The 24,275-nt window shown below is 45.0% G+C and overlaps 1 protein-coding gene across 1 annotated transcript in view; it reads left to right on the plus strand.

The window, feature by feature from the left end:
• Pstpip2 (proline-serine-threonine phosphatase interacting protein 2) overlaps positions 1-24,275 on the plus strand; it is a 71,034-nt gene that overhangs the window by 31,390 nt on the left and 15,369 nt on the right. The window contains exons 2-7 of the mRNA XM_050151695.1: positions 6,153-6,253; positions 11,508-11,585; positions 13,719-13,753; positions 17,070-17,176; positions 22,690-22,752; positions 24,165-24,263. Of these exons, the coding sequence (XP_050007652.1) occupies positions 6,153-6,253; positions 11,508-11,585; positions 13,719-13,753; positions 17,070-17,176; positions 22,690-22,752; positions 24,165-24,263 (483 nt within the window). The remainder of the gene's footprint in view (positions 1-6,152; positions 6,254-11,507; positions 11,586-13,718; positions 13,754-17,069; positions 17,177-22,689; positions 22,753-24,164; positions 24,264-24,275) is intronic.

Consider the following 24,275-nt stretch of genomic DNA (forward strand, 5'->3'; position numbering starts at 1 on the left):
TGTTTCCAGGTTCTGGCTATTACAAACAATGCTGCTATGAACATAGTAGAGCATATACTTTTGTTGTATGATAGGGCATCTCTTGGGTGTATTCCCAAGAGTGGTATTGCTGGGTCCAGGGGTAGGTTGATCCCGAATTTCCTGAGAAACCGCCACACTGTTTTCCAAAGTGGTTGCACAAGTTTGCATTCCCACCAGCAATGGATGAGTGTACCCCTTTCTCCACAACCTCTCCAGCAAAGGCTATCATTGGTGTTTTTGATTTTAGCCATTCTGACAGGTGTAAGATGATATCTCAAAGTTGTTTTGATTTGCATTTCCCTGATCGCTAAGGAAGTTGAGCATGACCTTAAGTGTCTTTTGGCCATTTGAACTTCTTCTGTTGAGAATTCTCTGTTCAGCTCTGTGCCCCATTTTATAATTGGCATAGAGAGTTCTCATACAGTCAGGGATACACTGTGAGACTGTCTCAAAACAAAACAAAATAACAAAAAAGTCAGACAGTGACAGCAAACATCTGCTGTCTTTCTCCGGATTCTGGACGCCTTCACACACATGTGTGCACACATCACACACATACACAACACTCACACAATACAAAGACCAGGGCTCGGTACAGTGGTGCGCATCTGTAAATGCAGCACTCTAGAGATGGAAGGGCCAAAGCTGGCTGGCTACCCTGTCTCAAAACACCAAAGCAGAACCCGTGCAGTGGGTCAGCAGGTGGAGGTACCTGTTACAAAACCTGAGAACCCCATGCCAATCACCAAATCCCACAGACTGTGAAAGGGGAGAACCAATCCCTAGTAGTTGTTCTCCGACTTCAACAAACATGCTATGGCAGGAGTGTGACAGTACTCACACATCCCTTTTACACCCACACTCAAGTGAGTGTACATACGTGCGTGCGCGCACACACACACAACTCAAAGCAGACAATAGTAAAAACAAATAGAACACCTGAGAATCAGTCTTTTAAGATAAATTATACAACATTAAAACTGTTTCCATTGTAAAATTTTGGAAGTGATGTTTGTGCACATACGTAGGAAAGTACTCCATAAAGTGTGTTACATCTGTAGGATCAAGTTCTAGGCAGCTGTCAAAGAGGAACTGAGATGGAATGATGTTCAGGTTTTTATTTCCTTTGAGACAGGCTCTCTCTCTTCATGGCCCTGGCTGTCCTGGAATTCACTGTGTAGATTGGCCTCAAACTCATAGAGATCCTCCTGCCTCTGACCGAGTGCTGCGGTTAAAGGTGAGCACCACCATGCCTGGCTGGTGTTCAGTTTTTTAGAGTAACTGCATTGTTCCGAAGCCTGTCCATAAGGAATGATTTATTACTGTTACCAGGAGATTACGGGATGGCTCTTGTCCTTAGCCCATCAGAGCATTATTTTCCTCTACCCTGTGCATCTGTATGTGATTCAGAAGTATTCAAGGGGCAAGTCTGGAGAGACAGTACAAGCTCCCAGGATTTAGTTTTGTCATTTTAAATTATGTATATGTATGTGTGTGTTTGTGTGTGTGTGTGTATACACATGAGTGTGAGGACTTATGGAGGCCAGAGGCATCAGATCCCATGGAGCTGGAGTTACAGGCTAGAGTTCCAAGGGGTTGTGAGCTACCCAACATGGGTGTTGGGCACAGGACTCAGGTCCTCTGGAAGAGCAGTGAGCACTCTAACTATGGAGCGGTCTTTCCAGCTCTGTTCCACTTACTTTGGCCTGAGACAGAGGAAAAAATAAAAAAAAATGATCCTGCTCATTTGTACAAAAAGAAAAAGGAATAAACCAGAAATGAATGACGTTTTTCGCTAATAAGCAAGAACTGCAATAACAGTGGCACCGGTGCAGGACGGAACTGGTTTAAAGGGGTCTGTTCTCTGCATAGACCTTTTAAAGTAGCCGTGACTTGGAAAACATTATGTGTGTGCTTGTATTTAGGGCCATGGATGTAGCATAGTGGTGGCTGAAGAGTCCAAGAATAAGAAAATTAAAATGTAGATTCCAACAATAAGAATGTAGAAATAGGGGGCTGGAGAGATGGCTCAGCGGTTAAGAGCATTGCCTGCTCTTCCAAAGGTCCTGAGTTCAATTCCCAGCAACCACATGGTGGCTCACAACCATCTGTAAAGAGGTCTGGTGCCCTCTTCTGGCCTGCAGGCATACACTCAGACAGAACATTGTATACATAATAAATAAATATTAAAAAAAAGAATGTAGAAATAAAGAAATATGAAGTTATAAGTCTAGGAGAATGAGAGCAGACTGTCAGCAGCTTTCTCAGCAGATCAAGGATCAGTCGTTCACAGTGAGCTGTTTTCTCAGATGCTTGGGAAGCCTCCCTCAGCTTAGGTCGTTCCGTTGTTCAGTCAGATGTTTTATTTACAAGGCCAGAGCTTCTCCCTGCAGATTGAGAGTGGTGTCCTGGCCAACTCTGATAAATGACAGATGTGAACTGAGTTAACCTTTAGGAGACAGAGATACGCGACCTCTGGTTTAGACACTGTCTCCATTATGGAAAATTGGCACCAGCCAAGGGGAGGCATGGGCCTCCAGTACACACTGCCTGGAGGTACCAGGAGAAACTGACCACGGTGCAAACACCTGATTTAACTAATGAGCTCTGATAATGGAGGCTGTGAAGTATGCCTGTCTGTATCCGAGTTTTACCTTGAGATAGTGTGAAGAACTTTCTGCTATCTTCTAAATTCCTAGCCTAAGAACCAATTAATCCTAATTTATTAACCTTCTGCTATTACTAGCAGTCCCTTTTCTGACTAATTGCTAAAGACACCTGTTTTCCTACAATTAGTGACTTTCGCTGTAATCTACTCTAAAACATATTTCATGGTAGTTGCCTAGTTACCCATGGTCATTAGAACTCACTTCCCTCCTTCGGGTCTCTGTTGACTGACCTTAGGGTCTCTGTTAGTTGGGGCAAGATCATAAAAATTCCTTTGTTCAGACATAATGCTCGGTGCCCCTACTGTAAAGAGATAGGTTCAAAAACCAGTCTTTGCCACAGCCTAACAAACACTGTCTCTGGCTGTGGTCTCAACTAGCTGATAAGCTTCTGTGCCCTGTGGTTTTTTTTTTTTTTTTTTTTTTTTTTTTAAGTTTTCTTCTGGTTTTCCTAGGATCCGGTTTCTGGAATAAAGTTTGCTTCTGGTTTATTAGACTTGGTGGTGTTCTCATCTTTGTGTGACCCCCCTGGACCCAACAGTGGCATGATTCATTGGCATGTGTCAGGCCTTGGGCTCAGTCTCTAGCACTTTAAAAAGTATTGTTTTTAACATGGGTGAGTGTTTTGTGTGCATTTATGTATGTACACTGTATGTATTCCTAGTACCCAAGGAGGTCAGAAGAGCATGTCAGGTCCCCAGAAGCAGGAGTTACAGTTGTAAGTTGCCATGTGGATGCTGGGAATTGATCCTGGGTTTTCTAGAAGAACTGCCAGTGTTATTCAGCCATCTGTCTGTCTGTCTGTCTGTCTATCTATCATTTGTTTATTCTATCTATCATTTCTCTATATCTATCTCTATCAAATCCAGGAGTCTGCATATTAGGTAAGTGTTCTGCCAACTAAGCCACAGTAATCTCTGGCCCAATATTTTTAGTTTAAAAATAAATTAATTTCTCCTTTATTTTGTTATTTATTTACATTTATTTTTAAAAGATTTATTTTTAATCTGTGTGTGTGTGTGTGTGTGAGCAAATAACCTCTGAGCTATCCCTCCAGCCCCACTAGTTATATTTTTATTTTCTGCCCACCTTCCCTTCACTTCTCCTTCTCTGTCCCTCCCTTTCTTCCCTCCCTCCTGACCTTTTTTCCTCTTGTCTTTGTGGACGTGTTGGTGCCTAAGTGTATCAAGGCTAGAGGCCAGCCTCTGGCAGTTCCCCTCAGGAGCTGTCCACCTTGTTTCTTGGGACACTCTCTCACTGGGACAGTCTCGTGCTGGAGCTTGCTGAGCAGTTGAAGCTTGCTAACCAGAAAGTTCCAGGGATCTGCTCATCCTTACCTTGCCAGTGACAAGCATGTGCTGTGACCACTGACTTTCACGTGGGTGCCTAGACCGAACTCACTTGTTCACACTTTGTGTGAAGCAGGCATTTTGCCTGCTGAGCTCTCCGCGGGCTCTCTCCCTTGGTGCTGTGTGACTTGGTCTATCTTGTGTTGCGTGTGCACTGCTCTGCTTTGCTTCACCCTCCCATTCCCTGACTGTCCTTCACTTTGGTACTCCTGCTCTCTGGCCAGCACAGGCCAGTCTTTCTGCTGCTTTGGAGCTGGCGCCGGGTGCTTTGCTTTTCTGGGAAACTCTTTTCTTAGTTCTCATTTGCCTCTCTTTCTTCGCTGGTTTAGAGTGACGGGGCACCTGTTTGTTTTTGAGCCTTGCAGCTGGGAGGTCTGTGTTTTCGGGAAACTGTTCTAGCTTCCTTGCCCCACTAGACAGACCTAAACTATCTGTGCCCTTAATTAAGAAAAGGGAAACCACCTCCCAGATGTCACAGTACAGAGAAGTCTAGCATTCTTGATGGGTAGGAATGGAGACGTCTGTCTACAAAATGACTTTGACAATGAGCCTATATTCCTCTGTTCACATCCCCAGGGGTGTGTTTTGTTGTCCTGTCCTTCTGTGTTAGGATGGAGACATCTCACCCTGCACACTTCTGCGTAGGGCTTGTGAGGTACATAACATTAAGGGAGATTTTTCTGTGATGGGTGCAGGGGCGGTTGACAGGGTTGAATAAAACTCAAGGCACATTCAATAGAGTTGGGACAGAAATTTGTGCGTGAGCAATACAGAGTGCCAAATTCAGAGAACTCAGAAGACGGAACTGGGCCACTCAGAAAACCTGAGAGTCGAGAGGCTGGCTTTGGATTTTGCAAAGGATAATGTAAATACTGTGTTGAAGAGGGGGTTGTGAAGTTGCTAATTAAAGATTGAATATTCTTTCCCCAAACTAGGGCCAGGAACCATGTGCAGCAGTGCTGGCCCAGACCCTGATTCATGAGTCTACTGGGTCAGTGGCCACTTTCTTCCACTCTGGCTTTCCTTCTCATGTGCCTTGTGCTTTCCTTTTGTGGATGTTCTAGTCCGTCAAGAGGGCTTCCTGGCTGTGGGAGGAGATGTCAGGGGCTTTGGTTTAAGGCAGGTTTAAGGACAAACTGACTGTTGTATAGCCCCTGATTAAAATGAACCTGTAGCTTGAGGCTCTCTCTCTCTCTCTCTCTCTCTCTCTCTCTCTCTCTCTCTCTCTCTTCCTACCCCCATGCCCTCTTGGTACTTCATTCTAGTTTTGAGAGGAGCTGCTTCTCTGTGCTTGCCTGCCTTCTCAGACTTATGGGACAAGAGTAGGGACCAAATGTGGTCGATTCTCCATGTAATGCCGTGGATCAGGAAGAGAATATTGGCACACCACAGGTTTTCCCTGTGATGTCATGCTCTTGTTGGGTAATCTCCAGACTTTCAGATTGTATTTACTAATGTATTTAAAAATGAATCAGGAAGTAGACTCAGACACTGGCAAGTATCTTGAGCATAGGAAACCTCAAAGCCCACCCCCACAGTGACACATGTATTCTAACAAGGCCATACCTACTCCAACAAAGTCATACTTCCTAATGGTGTCACTCCCTGTGACTTTATGGGGGTCACTTACATTCAAACTACCACACTCTGTGTAGCCTGAATGTCCAGGAACTCAGTCTGTAGACCAGGCTGGCCTCAAACTCACAGAGATCCACCTGTGTGTGCCACCACCACCTGGTAGCCCGAGGCAGTTTCTGCCAAGCAACGAGAAGGTGCTCCCAGCAAGAGGCTGGAGTAGGAACCTTCAGTCATCTCTCCTGTCCCAACTTAGGTGTGAGTGGAGGCCCATGAGGGACTTGAGTCTGCCTCACCCCTCACCCTTAAGTCTCTGTTCCTCTCTTGTCCCTGCTGGTTTGTGGCTCTTCAGTTTCATCGTTTCAACCCCTCTTCCCAGCTGTTTATTTTTGCTTTTTTTTTTTTTTTCTGTACTCTCTTGGGTCACATATCTTTGTAAAAGTGATTCAGCGATGTCCCAATTGCCGGCTTCCTGCCCCTTCTGCCCCATCCTTTCTTCATGCTTGTTCCTGGTCTGACGCCTTGCCGTTCATTCCTCCAGAACACAGACTTTCTCAGCACTATCGGCTATGACAGCATCATCCAGCACCTGAACAATGGCCGCAAGAACTGCAAGGAATTTGAGGATTTTTTAAAAGAACGGTAAGACGCTCAGGCCTTCAACATGCCCTGCCCCCATTCCTGGTCTGGGAATTGGTTGTCTTTCTTTTATAGAACACTATTTCTTGTTAGGATGCAGGCATGCGTGCGCTGCAGTGTGTACGTGACCTTTACCTGGGTTCTGGGGATTGGACCCTGGCTGTCAGACTTGCCCCCCAAGCACTTTACCCTTGAGCCATCTCACCCTGTTTTTGATTGTGTTCTCTGGTTCTGAAGACCCTCTGCTACAGGGTATGAAACCATCTCAAGAAGTGACTGGGATTATTCTAGAATTAATAGTTGTTGAATGGTGTTTTACCCTTTTGACCTTTTGAGGGGCCCACCCAAATAAATCACACACTCAAGCTTATTCTTAGTTATGAGTGGCCAGCCTTAGCTTGGCTTGTTTCTCGAAAGCTTTTCTTAACTTAAATTATCCTGACTACCTTTTGCCTCTGGGCTTTTATCTTTTCTTACTTCATTATATTTTACTTTTACTCTTACTCCATGCTGGCTGGGTGGTTGGGGGGCTGGGTGGCTGGCCCCTGACATCCTCCTCTCTTTGTTGTCTTGTTGCTTCTCCTTCTTCTCCAGAGTTCTCCTATTCATCCTCTCTGCCTGCCAGCCCCACCTATCCTTGCTCTGCTTCACTATTGGCTGTTTAACTCTTTATTAGGACCAATCAGCTGTTTTAGACAAAGAATCACAGCTTCGCAGAGTTAAACAAAGGCAGCATAAGCAAAAGTCACACACCTTAAAATGATATTCCCTAACAAATATTGATATGCCTTCTCAAAAAAGGTTTTGTTTGTTTTGTTTTGTTTTAGCATAGCATGTATCCAGCTCTGGCTAATGCCCATGGGGGAACCGGCCCTGCGTAGATGGTTTTAGTAACTCATCCACACCCTAGGCTTGTGCCTTCCACACACACTGTCATCCTTAAGTTTAGGTCCAGTCCCAGGTCACACTTTAAACCATTTAGACAGAGACATGAGACTGGCCACTTGGGCAGATGAGAGATTTACACAACAAAGATATTGCCAGAATTAGTTAGTACACCAGTGTTGTACTTTTCCAAGAGTTGTTACCTGGGGTCAGCTTGCCCACTTGGCAGAAGTATGTTTTACCAGACAAGGGCACAGGGGACTCAATGGCAGGCCAGGGCCTGTGCAGCCTCTTGAGGCACCCCTTAGAGTCATGTTCTTTGATAAGAAGATGAGCCTAATGACCGTTTGTAATTTAGTTCTTTTGTTATGGGAATGAAGCCTAATTGAGGATCCATCTTTGTAACAAACACCAGCATCCTAACATCCTAAATTTCACTGATCTCAACAGACCTGGTTAGTATACTTCTTGTCCTCCGTGTATTTTGGAGGCAGCGCCCTCTTAGCTAAATCCTACTTTGGGTGATGTAATGTCTCCTCAGCAAATCTGTTCCTAAACTTTACAACATCAGTTCTGACACTCACGGTTCTTCTACATTGATGCCTGTTCAAAAGATTCTAGGAACCAATTTGAAAAATAAGATTTATAAATACGACAGCATAGAGAATACAGCAAGCACACAAATTATATTAAACTATATTCAAGAGTCCTGAAGAGGCAGATTAAGAATCGGCAAAATAAACCGAGTGGTGGCAGTGTATGCCTTTAATCCCAGCACTTGGGAGGCAGAGGCAGGAGGATGTCTGTGAGTTCAAGACCAGCCTGGTCTATGGAGTGAGTTCCAGGACAGCTAGGGTTGTTACACAGAGAAACCCTGTCTTGACCCACCCCCCAAAAAAGAAGACTTGACAAAATAGCCAGGCTGTGGTGGCACACACCTTTAATCCCAGCAGCACTCAGGAGGTAGAGGCAGGCTGATCTCTGTGAGCCTGGTCTATGTAATGATTTTAAGACAACCAAGAACTATATAGTTGAGACCCTGTCTTGGAAGAAAAAAGAAAAGGAATTAGGAATTGGCAAAATACAATAAACAAACAAAAACAAACAAACAAACATGTGAAGCAACAAAATTCTGGGGTAACTTCATGGAAGAGGGGATCCTTGCAGGGCTCCGGCAGGAAAGGTGGCCCAGACAGCTGTAGGAGGCGGGTAGTCTTGGAGGTATCAGTGAGCAGCCCCGGGTGGTAAGGGGGAGGACCTCATTCAGACACCAGAAGGTGAACACTATGGGACAGGTAGGAGCAGGACCTCGCTCTCTTGGAGGCTGTAGGGAGAATGTGGTTTGTGTTGCTTCTGGTGTCACTAGGAGTCTTTGGGTTTCATCCCCATAGTCCCTACCCTCTTCATTACCGCAGGGAGGTCTTGGCTTGTGTCTTCACCTTCTTGCGAGGATTCCTGCGATGATGGATTAGGCGCTGGCCCTGCTCTAGGATGTTCTCATCTTAGCTACTTACATCTGTCGAGCCCCTATTCCAAAGAAGAGTACGGTCTGAAATAATGGGGACTAGACTTGGATAGCCCACGACAGACAGGAAGTTGAGACCTAGTGAGGAAAGAGCAGTAGGGCAAGAGTCTAATCACTTCCTCTTCTGGTCCCGCTTCCTTGGTCATTGTCAGGGACATGTATCGTCTCTCCAGATGTCTGTTTCCTCATCAGTACTCAAGATTTGTAAAATCTCAGAGCAAGGAGCCTGGATCTTCCAAAGCAATTAATAACTCAACAGAAGCACTGTTTGGGGAATATATAGCAAAATAAGCTAAAATGGCTACATATTAGTTACTCGGGCAAAAGATTCCATTTTGGCTACCCACTCTGACTTGGGGGCTCCCTTGAACTCCAGACGGGGAGTCAGCAGAGATTGCTTTTGGGCCTGATGGCAAAGGCTGTGTCTGATTATCCTGCCCGTGAAGGAAATCTGGCACGTGGATTATTATTCCTGGTCTGGGACATTTGAACGGAGGGGTCAAGGTGAGCACGAAGGGCTTTGAGAAAAGCATTTCTGGTCAAGCATCAGCTTTGCAGGAAACGAGTGAAGCTGGAGATCACCATCACATTTAAGTGAAATAGGGCAGACAGAGAAAGACAAATAGAACATACCTTTCCTCATGCATGGAAACAAATAAGATTGGAACGTAAGAGAACAACAGGGAGGAAGGGAGAAGGAAGGGCAAGAAGAGCCAGAAGGGAGAGAAAACACTGTAGAGGGAGACCTGGTCTGTCTTACAGCCAACATGAATTAATTTCTATAGTAAAAAATAAATCAGCAGTTAACAGTGGAGGAGCAAGACCCCCCTCTTCTGTGTCTTGTGTTTTCTACATTTCCAAATAACCCTGTTGTGGTAAATCACAGTGTTGATTTACACACCTGTCCACTCCATTAGGCAGCTCTTCCGTTCCAGTCTTCCAGTGTCCAGAGCACCCAGAAGGATGCCTGGCATGTGATGGATATTCCAGAAATGACAATTAGGGGCTGGAGGGATGGCTCAAAGGCTAAGAGCCCTTGCAGCCCTTGCAGAGGACTAAGGATCCATTTCAAGCATCCATGTGGCAGTTTACAAACATCCATAGCTCCACATCCAGAGGATTTGATGCCTTTTTTTTTTTTTTTTTTTTTTTTGGCCTTTACCTGCTCTGCACATACATGGTATACAGACATAAATGCAGAAAAAACACTCATACATATAAATTCAAAAATAAATGAATTTTTTAAAAAAGACAAACTGATAAACAGGAACCCTGGGGTGATTTGTGGGTAGTGATCTAGGTAAAGGTTCCTCCAGTCAAAGGGGATTTCTACAAAGTCCTGGTGGTTCCTCCCTGGCTATGGCCTCAGAACCCATCACTTCCCCTATGCTTCCTCTGTATGCCAATGGTGGTTACCCTGGTTTCCAAGCATGACTCCCAAGTTTCACTTCAGTAACGCTGCCCCCTTTTCTCCAGAGAGCAGACCACTGTGCTTGCTGGGGGTGGGGTTCCTGCCCAGTGTTGCCTCACTGCTAGAGAGCCTCCTCCTGGAAGCAATGGGGATTCTCTGAAGCCCTTCAAGAGAGCGCAGGAAGAAGAATGGAGGACAAGAGACAGGGCTGCTCTGCTCCATCCTGCGCACAATACACTTCAGAAGTTGGACGATGACTTTTGGAGCGCTGATGTTTAGTTCTTGCTGGTTCTAATACCAAAGTAAAGTAGGGAACTTCCCAACGCTGGAGACTAAGTCCTGGAGGGATTGGTTTGGTTTGAGAAGCTACTCCACTTCCATGCTGAGGAAAGATTAGATAAGAGCCATGACTCAACCCAGAGAGAGGCTCAGGAGATCTGCACTTGAACTTTCAGTAATAAGAAAAAGAGGGAGAGGCCAGACAAGAGATGAGCAACACCGGTGGAGGAGAGAGGAGAGATCCCAGGAAAAGTCTCCTTTCTGCACTAGGCAGGCATGGGAGGCCATTTAAAAAATACCAGCAGTCTCTATGGCTGTCGTGCCCAAGACCTCTTTGAACCACGCTCTTGGCAAACTCAATGCAAGTGCCATGGGGTGGCATGCTGAAACCTGGCCAGGATGCTTCCAGACTGTAGGTATGGCCAGCATCTATGACCCAACCTTACAAAGGGGCATGAAAGTCCTCTGTGAGCCAGAGGAAGGAACAGTTAGACTAGCAAGGAGCCTGGACTGCAGCAGACTCCATCCTGTATGTTGCTCTCTTCCCTTTTTTTTACTCTTCCTTACTTAACACCAGGGTCAGATTAGCCGGTCAGCTCTGGCCTCCTTTGCTTTTGTCCTCCATCTTCGTCTTTCTGTTTTTCACTTTTCCCTTTCCAAAGCGCACAGACTTTCCCTGATTTGTATGGGTTCTGTGTCTCAGCCTCCTGAGATCCAGATGGCTGTACATTATCTGAGTGTATGCATTTACTGATGTCTTCATTTTACTTCTTCCAAAACTGACTCATCTCTCCCGCTGGTCCCTCTTTTACTCATATTTCCCCTCTTCCTTTTCTCCCTCTATCAACCCAATACTAATCACTAGTCTTACTCTGTTTTCCCCCACACTTTCTACAGTAGTTAACATGTTACTCTACACAGTATTATCTGTGCTCCTTTATTACTTCTTCCTCTCTCTCTCTCTCTCTCTCTCTCTATATATATATATATATATATATATATATATATTTTAAATTCCCGAGCCTTATATCTTAGACAGTGACGTTACCTCTGAACTTCTATCGTAAATGAACAGCTTTCCTGCAGGGGCAGTGTCTTATGTGTCTTAGCTGAGAACTCCGTGTAGGACCCATGACCTTCTCTTCTGTTCGCTCTAGGGCAGCAATTGAAGAGAAATACGGCAAAGACCTGTTGAATCTCTCCAAGAAGAAGCCATGTGGACAGTCCGAGATCAAGTAGGTACCAGTGTCCTTCTGACTCTAGGCTACCATTGACCAGAGCCCCGTTGTCTCAGCAAGTGCAACCAAGTGACAATTGCAGTATGTAAGATTGAGAGAAGTTATAATTTTTTTCCTTGTTTCCAATTGTGAAAACTCTGTGTCTTTTTCATGGATCTGAATGGGACACAGGATCTGTGGTTCCAAGTTACCACAAGTTTTTCAGTGCAGTCTGAAGAATGCTAAGCTACAGATTTAGGTTAAAGTGGCCCTGGACAAGGGCACCTGCTTCCCTGACAGACATGAACACAGACCCTTGCGGAAGTAACACAGTGAGATCCAACATTTAGTTCATAATGCACACACACACGCACACGTAGGCACGCACACACACGCATATATACACACACAAAAGTTACTGTGACTATGATTCAACAGTGCAGTAGATAGCAGAATTATATTTATTTATTTATTTATTTATTTATTTATTTATTTATTTATTTATTTAAGATTTCTGTCTCTTCCCCGCCACCGCCTCCCATTTCCCTCCCCCTCCCCCAATCAAGTCCCCCTCCCTTGTCAGCCCAAAGAGCAATCAGGGTTCCCTGCCCTGTGGGAAGTCCAAGGACCACCCACCTCCATCCAGGTCTAGTAAGGTGAGCATCCAAACTGCCTAGGCTCCCATAAAGCCAGTACGTGCAGTAGGATCAAAAACCCATTGCCACATATTTTATATATATATATATATATATTGTTGTAATGAACAGATCTAAAAACCTCAAGTATGTGGGATATGTTTATAAAGCAGTGAATTAAAAGCTTAAGTGAGGAGATTTTTAGAAATGTTCTAGAAATTTTGAAAAAGAATCAGATATGAATGAAACCCTCTGGGGCTGGGGCCAAGGTTAGGGAGATTTCAGAGCTGGGGGGATGGCTCTGTGGTTGGATCCCTTGCTGCACAAGTGTGAAGACTGTAGTTCAGCTCCCCAGAACCTGTGTAAACGCTGCCTGTCATTCCAGCCTTAGAAGGTGGAGACAGAGAGCCCCAGAGTTAACTGGATAGCAAGACTAGCCCTAGTGGTGAGCTCTCAGTTTGATTGAGAGACCCCGCCTCCGAGAATAAAGTAGGGGAGAGATAGAGAATGATTGCTAGCACCAACTTCAGCCTTGGGTCTTTACATGCCCATGCACGTGCACTCACATACATGCCCACACATGTGGAGACATGTGCGTTCACACACATGTACAACATACATGGAAACGGAAGAGAATAAAGGCGTTAAGGGTTTAGTTAGGAGAAAGAAGTTCAAGAGATATATGTGTGGCTCTAGCTGGCAGCAACGCATCCTTCTTAAGAAGAACCGAGAGGAGATTGTAAGCGCACCACTCCAGAAGGGCGGTTAGGATGCGAGGCAGTGGCTATGTTAATTACCTTATTGAGCCTTTCCACGGTGCACACAGATTTCAAAATATCAGGTTGCACATGGCAAATATGCACACGTTTATTTTTCAATTAAAAGATAAAATTTTAAAAAGGAGTAGGCTTTCCCTACAGTTTCTGATCAGTAAGTCTATGCCGGGTTTGGTGGCACACACTTTTAATCCCAGCCCTCGGGAGCAGAGGCAGGTGGATCTCTGTATGTTCGAGGTAGCATGGTGATACGAACCTGCAATCCTCTCACGTGTGCAGTGGAGGCCGGAGCCTTAGGAGTTTAAGGCTGGCTTCAGCTGCATAGCAAGCCTGGCTATGTGAGATGTTGTCTGGACTCTCACACACACACACACACTCCACGGACACTCACCCAAGGTGTGAACTAGGATTTGAGCTCTCTCTTTAATTGTCTTGCTTTCATATTCAAATGACAACTTGTTCTTATGAGAAAGGGATCAAATTCCTATATTACTACTGAGGAAGAGAGAATGCAGAGGTTTTGCTCTACCCGGGGCAGACAGTGCAGAACTGTTTATGCCTGGGATTGAGGAGGTAGGTCTTAAGAAGTTTTGTCTTTTACTGTTTTCTGAAGCTCAAGGGCAAAAGTGAACCTGGAGCCTACAGTGAAGATGTAGGCAAAGAGAAGCGTGTGAAAACGTTATAATAAATTTATATACTTGACTTCCGGTATTGAAATTGTATATGTACTTGTTTTTCAGTACCTTGAAGAGAGCCCTCGAGGTCTTCAAGCAGCGTAAGTTAATTTTTTAAAAATGTGTTTTATTTTATGTGTCTGGGTGTTTTGCCTGCATCTATGTCTGTGTACCATGTGTGTGCCTGGTGCCCACAGAAGCCAGAAGAGGACATCAGATCCTCTTGAACTGGAGTTACAGTGGCTGTCAATACCATGTGGATGCTGGGAATCGAATATGGGTTCTCTGGAAGAGTAGCCAGTCCTCTTATTGCTCAGCCATCACTCCAACCCCTAGTGCAAAACTGTGTTTTCTGTTGCTACTAAGCTCTGTGTCTTTCTTTTGCGGCAAGTTCTGTTTTCAGCAGTAGTTTAGCATTGGATGGAAAGATTTAGCACAACTGTAAGGTGAGAAGTAGCTCCGCAGAGCAGACTTGAGCTAGACACCTCACATTTACCTGCCACTTGGGGAGTTGTGGTTAGCACAGACTCCTGGGTCCTTCTGAGTTTCTGACTCAGGGAGTTTGGAGTAGGGCCTGAGATTCTGTGTGTTCTTAAGTTCCAAATGGGAGGAACACCATGCAGGAACACTCTGTCCTGCTTTGTTTTTAACTCAGAGACATCATTCCGTGAGTGCTGATCTGTACCTCACCTGATGCTGACAGACACACCCAACGTCTTGTATGTTCGTGTGTGACTTTTCTCTCCCCGGGGACACTTCCACAGGACCTCAGTCGCTAGGGCAATGCTGGATCTGTCTTGCCATGTCTCCCTGATTTCCAGACTTTTTTTTTGTTGTCATTTTTATGTGGAAGAAATCTGTATTTTTTAGTGTATGCATTCATGTGTGTAAGAGTAGATGAGTGTTGAGGTCAGAGCACAACTTTGGGCACTTTTAGCCTTGTCGAAGCAGGCTCTCTCTTATTTTTACTAACTCCAGGCTAGCTGACTGGCAAGCTTCTGGGAATTTCTCCGCTCAGTGCCTCCCATCTCACTGGGAGTTCTAGATCTCAGATGTGCGGCACACATATATGACCTTTTTCATGGTTCTAGGAATCTACCTTAAGTTGTCAGACTTGCTCGGCCAGTGGCTCTAGCCAATGGCCTCAGCTCTACAAGACATTTTTGATTACGACAGTCTTCAAAGAACTTATCGCCTGGTCATTCTTTCCTCCTATTGTCGTTTGGCACGTGGGGCACCTACCACTCCCCTAGACCTGCTCTCTCAATGGGTATCAGCAATCTTTCTCCAGTCCAGAGTGTGCTGGGCCTCATGGACTTTTCTCTCCCACTCTGGCATGTCCACTAGTGTTGTCCTTATTTGGTTGTGAATCTGACTGGGAATTACACTATCAGATTTTTATTAGTTAGTTACAGTAATGTGTTCACAACCAGGATCTGGGAGGTCTGGGTTGAGACGGGTCGTGTTGCTCTTCAGGGAGTCCTGCCCAGCTCAGTGTTCCCCAGGGTTTCTGCTTCTGGGGCTTTCTGTCTTTCCTCATAGAGGATTTCCAGGTGAAAGGTGTCAAAAGGCACAGTGTGTATGACTTATACTTGAAGTGTTTTGTGTTTGGCTGAGCACTCTCTCATCAGAACCTCTGGTATCTGTTTCCTCTTCCGTCACACAAGAGTGTGGCTGTGTCATAACACAGGAGATTTCTGGCCCATTCATCACTTGAGAGGATCCCCCCCCCCTGTAGCAACTAAGCAATCTCGTCTGCAGCGGAGACTAGCCAGTGTCCTCTAGTCCAGTTCAACTGGAAGTGATCAGATCCTGCGGCCTGAAGGCTCAGTTCCCACCTTAGATTCCTGCCCCAAGGCTCCTAGACCTGCTAGACTTGTGCCCACTAACGGGCTGAGGGTCAGGTTCCCACAACCACCATCTGCTTCAATTCATTTACCCCAGTAGCTCCAAGAATTCAAGGAAAGAATTACCCTTCCTGGTTTATAACAAAGGGTTTTTCAAAGGCAATGGGTTAAGGCGAGGGGGTAGAAGAGGGGCGTGAGGAGCATTTAAGTCCTCTCTGAGCATACTCTCTAGGAATGGACTCAGCAGGCTTCAGCCACGCCATTCTGTTGGTATGAGCAACACCCAATAATCTCCACACGCTTTGCTATTAGGAAGCTCCCACAGCCATGTCTGTTTTGATTTTTATGGAGCCTTCATTGGATAGGCTCGTTAACAGACTGAGTGGGAAAGCCAGCCGGGCTCTTCAGAGTCTTCCAGGTCTCTGGAGGATTAGGTCTATCTGCAGGGCATGGGGTGGGGCCCCTCTGGAGGGAACTGGGTCCTGTGAGCTACTGCCAGACAAGATGAAGAATTTCTTTATGGCCTACTAAAGGCAGAGGTGGATTGGTTTCACAATATTCCTTGGGCAGGGGTCACAAAAGCAGTGGGATGAAGCCAAACTGTATGTGCTATACACCATAGGTGTAAAAGCCGCATAAAGAAATACTTCTTTCACCTTCTCCATAGACAATGCCCTCTTTTCTCTTCAATTGATGCCTCTGCCTCACAAGTGCTGGGATTAAAAGTGTACACAAACCACACCCAGCCTAATTTGAGCAAAATGCTTTTTCTTTCCTTCTTTCCTTTCTATTATAAAGAAAAATAAACCTTCAGAGGCTAAAAGGTTGCACGAATGTTTGATATATGTTTAGGCTCGTGAGAGACTAGAGATAGAAAGCACCCAGAGACTATAAAAAGAGCTAGAGAATCAAATTTGATGATTCCTTTTTATTTTTTATGTGCATTGGTGTTTTGCTTGCTTGTGCTCAGCTGATTTCTCCACTTTTAAGATCAGGATCTCCTGACTGGGGAATGGTGCTGCCCACGGTAGGTTGGATCTTCCTGCATCAGTTAACTTAAGACAACCACCTGCAGACACACCCATGGGCCAACCCTCATTGAAACTTCCTTTCCAGGTGCTTCTAGGCCGTGCCAAGTTGACAATTAAAACTGGCATCCATCTCAGGACGTGAGGTTATTGACTGACCTTGGCTGCACCCTCCTTGCCGCCCCTCCAGTCCTGGGCATACAGTTGGTTTTAGTAACAGTTGCTAGAGATTAAGCTAAAGATTTAGCTTTGAACTGGGTGGTGGTGGCAGAGGCAGGCAGATCTCTTAAGTTTAAAGAGAGCCTGGTCTATAGAGCCCAGGATAGCCAGGACTATGCAGAGAAACCATGTCTCAAAAAAAAAAAAAAGACAACATTGGTCTTGATCGGGCATATCAAGGACCTCAATGAGTGTTGGTGGCCATGAGAATTATTCTTAATTTTCTTTCTTGCTCCAGATTTGTATGTATAGTTTTGAATCATTGTGTGTATTTGGATTTAGACACATGTGGGTCTTGACTTTATTTGCAATTTTCTTTACAGAGGTAGATAATGTAGCCCAGTGTCACATCCAGCTTGCGCAGACTCTAAGAGAAGAGGCCAAGAGGATGGAAGAATTCAGGGAAAAGCAAAAGCTACAGCGGAAAAAGGTTAGTTTGGAGTATGTGCTACCATATCTCCTTTCTTCTGCAGAAAATCTCAGGCATTTTTGTTGCTAAATTGCTCAACTTGCTGGCCATAGTGGCATACACTTTCAATTCCAGCATTTGGGAGGCAGAGGCAGGAGGATCTCTGTGAGTTGGAGGCCAGCCTGGTCTACAGTGTGAGTTCCCAGACAGCCAGAGCTCATGGTATGACCCTGTCTCAAATGACAGCAGCAGTAGCAACAACAACAACAACAAAACCCTGCACAGCTTGGTTCCCATCCCCAATACAATCATAACCTTTTCTGACCTGAGAAATTACATATTGGAGATTCCATTTAGAGACTCAATATTAGAGCGTATGCCCTGCACTCCAGGTCACTTTTCTTTTAAAAAAAAAAACTGCAGGAATGCTGGAGAAATAGTTCAGTTAATAAAATGCTTCCCATACAAGCCTGAGGCCAGAACCTGGGCAAAATTCTTGCAGGATTCAGTGATTCTGTTTCCGTGTGTCTTCTTTTCAGATCTGCTGCCCCTGTCAAGACAGTGGCTGGAGATCTCTCTACTCCCATCAGTGGCATCAAGCATAGCCTAGCTAGTGAGCATCCAGATCACAGTCCTCCTCTGCGAGGCAGCAAAGACTGAAGAGCTGGGGTGGGGGGCAGACTCACACTTCCTTTGAAATTCATAACGGAATAATCCTACTTACAACTAGAGAAACTGGCCCTGGGGAATTCGAGTTGTTTCATCTTCAAAGCAGCTCTGGAACGGTCCTATTCTATTTGAAGATGTATTAATTTTTCATTTTATGTGCATGTATGTTTGTCTGCATGCATGCAAGTGCACCACATGTGTACCTGGTGCCTGTGGAGCCTGAAGAGGGTATCCATCCCTGGGAACTGGAGTTACAGACAGTCATGAGCCATCATGTGGGTGCTGGGAACTGAACCCAGGTCTTCTGAAAGAGCAACTAGTGCTGTTAACTGCTGAGCCATCTCTCCAACACCCACAAGACTCTTTTTCCATTGATGGGATTTATTCTACATATATTAAAGGTGACGGGAATGAAAAAGTTATTATGCTAAGCCAGACGGTGGTGGCGCATGCTTTTAATTCCAGCACTTGGGAGGCAGAGGCTGGCGAATCTCTGTGAGTTTAAGACCAGTCTGGTCTACAGAATGAGCTCTTGGACAGGCTCCAAAGCTACACAGAGAAACAGAGAAACCCTGCTCAAAAAAAAAAAAAAAAAAAAAAAAGAAAAAAAAAGGAAGAAAAGAGCCTGTGTGTCTCCGTTTCTCACATTTGCCATCATTTCATGAGCTGCTTTTCCCTTTATTAGAGACACAGTCTCGCGAAGCCCAGGCTGGCCTCCAGCTCACTGTATAGCTGAGTCTCTGGCCTCCACCAGGACTGTGGACATGTGCTGCTATGCCTGGCTTAAGAGCTACTCCTTGCACACCGCCGCCTCTTCCTATTTCTCAGCCGGTGCTTGTGCAGTGTCTCTGAGTGTGGAAGGACAGACACAGATGATTAAGGAACACTGCCTCAGACACTTTCACGTGTTCTCTCAAGCTTGTGTATCACACTTGAGGTTGCAGCTGAACCAAAGCCTTTTTCCAGGCAGAGTTATCATGGGTGTTGTACTTGTTAGATAACAGATTCTTTTGTTTGACATTACCAAGTCTGCCATTTCTTTAAGGAAATACAGATGGATTTGTTCTTTGAAACAGGGTCTCCCTGTGGAGCTCTGTATATCTATATAACTATTTAATTCTCTGTATCTCTAGCCTGGTCTCTAACTCACGGAGATCCTTCATCTCTGCCTCCCAGGTGCTGGGATTAAAGGTGTGTACCACTGTGCCTAGCACCAGGTTTTTAAAAAGTTACTTTTTATTCATCTACATTTTAAAATAATTTTTTTATGTACATTGGTGTTTTGCCTACATATATCTGTGTGAGGGCATCAGGTTCCTGGAACTGGAGTTACAGACAGGTGTGAGTGCCATGTGGAGTCTGGGACTTGAATACTGGTCCTCTTCTAGGAGAGCAGCCAGTGCTCTTAGTCACTAACCCATCTCCCTAGCCCCTTACTTATCTATTTTTAATTGAAGTAAATTACATCATCCCCGCTTTTCTCCCTCCTACTTCTCTTAGATACCTGCCTCCGATCCCTGCTATGCCCTCTCCTACAAAGAATTATTTTTATTTTTACTTGAGTGTGTTTGTGTATGTGTGTGTGGTGCCCATAGAGGCATCACATTCTTTGAAACCAGAGTTACAGGAGTTTGTGAGCCACTAACATGGGTGCTGGGAGCCAAATTTGGGTTCCCTTAACTGACAAATTATCTCTCCAGCTCTGAAATGATAATTTTTTTTGTCTCTCCTCTCCTCCCCTTTCCCCACCCCCTCTTGAGACAGGTTCTCTCTAGCCTTGGCTGTCCTGGAACTCACAGAGATCCACCTGCTTCTGTTTTCTGAGTGCTGGGATTAAAGATGTGTGCACCACCACACCTAGTAGAAAGGACAGCAAAAGAACTGGGAGGTTGGAAAGATGCTCAGTAGTTGAATGTGTGCTACCCTTGTAGAGGATCTGAGTTTAGTTCTCAGTACCGTGTTAGATGGCTGAACCAGCTGTAACTCAGTTCCAAGGGTATACGTTTCTTCTGGCCACCATGGGCACTGGATTCACATGCCCAGGTTACACATAGACAGGCACAGATATACAATTTTTAAAACACGTAAAGCTGAGTGTGGTGGCATACATCTTTAACATCCCGGAGGACCAAATCTGGTTTATACAAAGAGTTCCACGCCAGTGGGGATTACTTAGTGTGGCCTTGTCTCAAAAGCAAGAAAAGAAAAGAGTCATTAAGAAGATAAGGAGATATCGTGTCTCAGGTGGAACAGTTAAAAACAATAAAAAGAACCACAATACCGTAGTTAACTGAGCTCTTCATGTTGGTCCCACTTAAAAAGGGTCATTTCCTCACCCTAGGTGCTCTTGGCTGCCCTGACCCTTGTGCTGAGTGCCTGGACTCAGTTCCTTTCTCAGCAGAAGCTGCTTTCAAAACATTGAAAAGTCAGAAGTTTATTTAGAAAATTGTAGTTAAGTGTTTCACAACAGACTCTGGGGTGACTTTGGGTACCCCTCCCTTTCTTTTCTTTTTAAAGAACTTGTTTTGGGAAAAAGAATGTTTCAGTGCTAACTTCCCCTTTTAAAACTGTCACACTGCTTGCTCTGACCTTCCACTTCTTGGAAATTGAGCTGTTTCTACTCATCAAAAGAACCAGTCAGTTGCTTGCTTTTCTTTTTTCTCTTTCCTTTTCTCTTATGCAACTGGTTGAATTCAGGATCTTGGGTTTTCTGTGCAAGTACAGTATTGAGCTATGTCTCTACATGTAACTTACTGTTTTATTTTTAAATCCTTTGCATCATCAATAATAAAACACATTCACATTCGATTTGGTCGGAGCAGAAAACTTAAATGCTAAAAGAACATCTCCTCCGAAAACACCTGCAAGAGAATTTGGGCTCACTGATGTCACCATGAGTGGGTCACCCTGAGTGAGCTTGGACACAAGAAGACTTAGGCCGAGGCTACTTAGCAGATAGAGATGGACCCGGCAAGCCTCGACTAACTCCCTGAGTGGGTTTGAGCAATGCATATCACCCAGGTTCCTGAAATTACCCATGTCTGCTTAGAGTCAATGGCTGTTTTTTAGGGTCTTGACAACTTTCAAATACTGGTGTCCCTGTGAAGGCAGAGGGGGATTGATAGGAAGTAAGGAGTTAGTGTAAATCACTCAGCACCCAAGAAGGGGTCTGATTCTATGTAGAACTTGGAGATAAGGAGATACATTGGACTATCAATTATAAACCAGTAGCAACCACCAACTGGATGGTTGGATGCGTAGCAAAGTGTATATTGGGACTAAAAGGACCATGGCAAAGCCAGCACTGTGAATTGGTCAGCTCAAGTAGTCCAGGAAAATGAGTCGTGATTACTAGCTCTTGCTAGTCAGTTCCGTGGACTTCAGCTCTCCGGCGGCTGCAGCCAGTATCTGTCATGTGTCTTTCCGTGTGGGGCTGGTGTTGGAGCCCTGTCACTGTGCCTGCGTTGTCTTTTTCATTACTAGACGAGTAGCTACTTCCTGCTATCTCTGCTTTAGAGAAGGCTAGGAGGTAAGTTCTGGGTTCTCTGAAGCTCCCCGGAGGGAGTTTCATTTATTCCATTTGAAGTGAGAGCACCTTAAGTATTTCATCCAAATATCCTGAAAATCCATCCATGCTTGTCTGTTATGGTAATCTATAAAAACCTAAATTTATATGTATCCAGTAAGAGCTGCATTTGAAATTCATTTTCAGTAATAAATAATAGGCTCCTTGGTGCAAATGTCAGCTTTCCTCTTTGCTGACAGTCTCATTGCTTTGCTGCTGCGGTGTAGACACCATGAACTAAGCGACTTATAGAAGAAAAAGTTTGTTGAGATCTATGACTTCATGGCAGGGAGTATGGTAGCAGGCAGACAGACATGGCAATGGAACAGTAGCTGAATGCTTAGTGTTGAGACAATAGCCAGGAGGCAGCCAGAAAGCTAGCTGGGAATGGTGTGGGCTCAAAGCCCACTTCCAGGGACACACCTCCTCCAAACAAGGCCACACACACTAATCCTTCCCAAACACTTCCACCAGCTAGAGGCCAAGCATTCTGCTATATGAGCCTCCGGGAGCCATCCTCATCGAAGCCACCAACACTGACTTTGTTTCTTTGGGCTCATCAGGAAAATGGAGAGGTGGTATTTACACAGAAACACTACTGTGATCATGGAGTGGCTTCGCATAAAAGTGCTAGATAAATGGGGACCAGAAGAACTGTGTCTGAGAGGCAGGCATTTATTGACTAACAAAAGTAGCACCATGGCAACTACAGTGAAGAAACTGTACTCAAGTGAACTCCGTGGAGTTTACCTTGCTGGCTAGATGAGGCTAGGTCATAGAACAGTTTCTGTTAGCACTGCTACAGACACTTCCTTCTTCCCCTGGCAACTTGTCATAAAGCCTATATCATTGAGGAGCCACAGAAGTGGAGGTCGAACTCCGAATTTGCCTGTGCCGACAAAGCTTCCAGAATAAAGATGCTCTTAAAATACAAATGGTATTTTAACAAGCATTTAAAACTTCTTCTGGAAGCCAAAGTCCTTTGATTCTAGATTCCCGAAGAAAGCACTCCATGGTGATCAGCGAGACTCTGGTGATGTTTTGAGGGTTCAGGACTCGGGGTGTGAGTGCCCAGGCTAAATAAGATGCAGTGTCTTTAACTGCCTGTGACTTCTTGAGCAAGAAGTGTAGTCTCTGTGCTGTCTTCATTTGTGATGAGGGGACAATAGTTAGCACATCTGGCTTCTGAGTGACATGAAGACTAAACTGGAAACCCACGTGGAACGCTTAGCCCTCAAGACGAGCTGCTGTTAGCAGTTACTTGCAGTTTTTATGGACAGTGTTTGTATTCTCTTCACAGACAGAAAATATAATGGATGCTTTCCACAAACAGAAGAACACACACTACAAGAAGACCATGGATGTGAGTTACACTGGCTGCTGCTGTTGTTCTTATAACAGTGACATTATCGAACATTCTGTTCATGGGCAATCCTCCTACTCAAATGATGTTTCAGTGATGTCATTTATTGATGTGCTGTTAAGGAAGACACTTGACTTTCCTTCCTATTAAGGCCTTGAGGATAGGAGAGTGTTGGTACAATGCCTGCTTCATTTCTGACGAGCTGGTGTAGAACTCTGTCCTCTGGGCGTGGTGAGCTATTGCCTTCTAAGTCAGTATCATGGCTACCAACATCCCTAGCAAGACTGGACCCAGTAACATTCTCTCTTGCAGGAGAGAAATAAGGGCAGGATAAGGGGCTTCACAAGGCCATGCTGTCAGCAAGGACTTGGGTAGATCATAGCTCTGGGAAGGGGCAGACATTTCTTCTGCGGTATAACTACCCATAGGTTGTCCATACTTCTGTAGGTGACCTTCACCCTTGTTCCTATAATTATCCACAGTCAAACTCATTGGTCCACCAAGTTGGACTTGAGTGGAATCATCTCTTTGGTCTGTTGCTACCTGATGGGGGTGAGTAGATGTTTGCTCATCTCTGCTGGGATAGTTAACATGACACCTGGAAAAATAAAAACCAGTCCACTTATATTTTAGGATGTGATGCAAAGCATATGACACACAAATATACACACATACAAATGTACACAGATACACAGGCACATACACATATGTTCACACAGATACACACTCCTACATACACACACACACTATTTATCTTGTTTTTGAACTTTCTACCTAATGGCAGTTCTGAACCTTGTTTGTTGCTCATTTTACTGAATGACCTTTTGTGTTTTAAGATACCTGGGAATTATAAAAGATCCCTTTCTTTTAAGTTTTAAGATACCTTGGAATTATAAAAGCTTCCTTTCCTTTAAGTGCTTTAGTAACAATGCATAGCAAGCCAGGGACAAGTTGTTACAGCTCCCTTCCTAGCTTTCCATGAGTCCCTTAGTGTGCGCTACAACAAAATCTTTTAGAAGTCACACCGCTACATATGTAGCATTATGACTGTGAAGTGGTGTTGAACATATCACTGTGTGGATGGCACATGTGGTCTGCTCGGCTGCTTGCACTATTTCTTGCTGGAAACCACATCAAAGCATTTGGTCTTTAGCGTTTGCATACTTGGTGCCAAATGGCAGTTATTGTTTCCTTGGGCAGGCGCCCCACTCTGAGTAGTCTGGAAAAGGACTGAAACTGGGGACTTTTCAGAGAGCAGTGAAGGGCACCTTCCCTCCGAGAGCCTAATCTCTGTCGATTCCAGCACCAGCGAGAGCTTGTGCTGGGCCTGAACCTGGCCTGGAGGGCTTTGTTGGCTGATTTCCACACTGGGTATCTTGCTCACCCATCTCCACCTTCTGTTTGTAATGAAGGCCAAGAAGACTTATGAGCAGAAGTGCCGGGACAAGGATGAGGCGGAGCAGGCTGTCCAGCGCAGTGCCAATGTGGCCAACCAGAAGCAACAAGAGAAGGTACCTGAAGAC

The sequence above is a fragment of the Alexandromys fortis genome, unplaced genomic scaffold (assembly GCF_014885135.2).
Source record: "Alexandromys fortis isolate MF-2015 unplaced genomic scaffold, M_Fortis_MF-2015_v1.1 scaffold_71, whole genome shotgun sequence".
Classification (NCBI taxonomy): domain Eukaryota; kingdom Metazoa; phylum Chordata; class Mammalia; order Rodentia; family Cricetidae; genus Alexandromys; species Alexandromys fortis.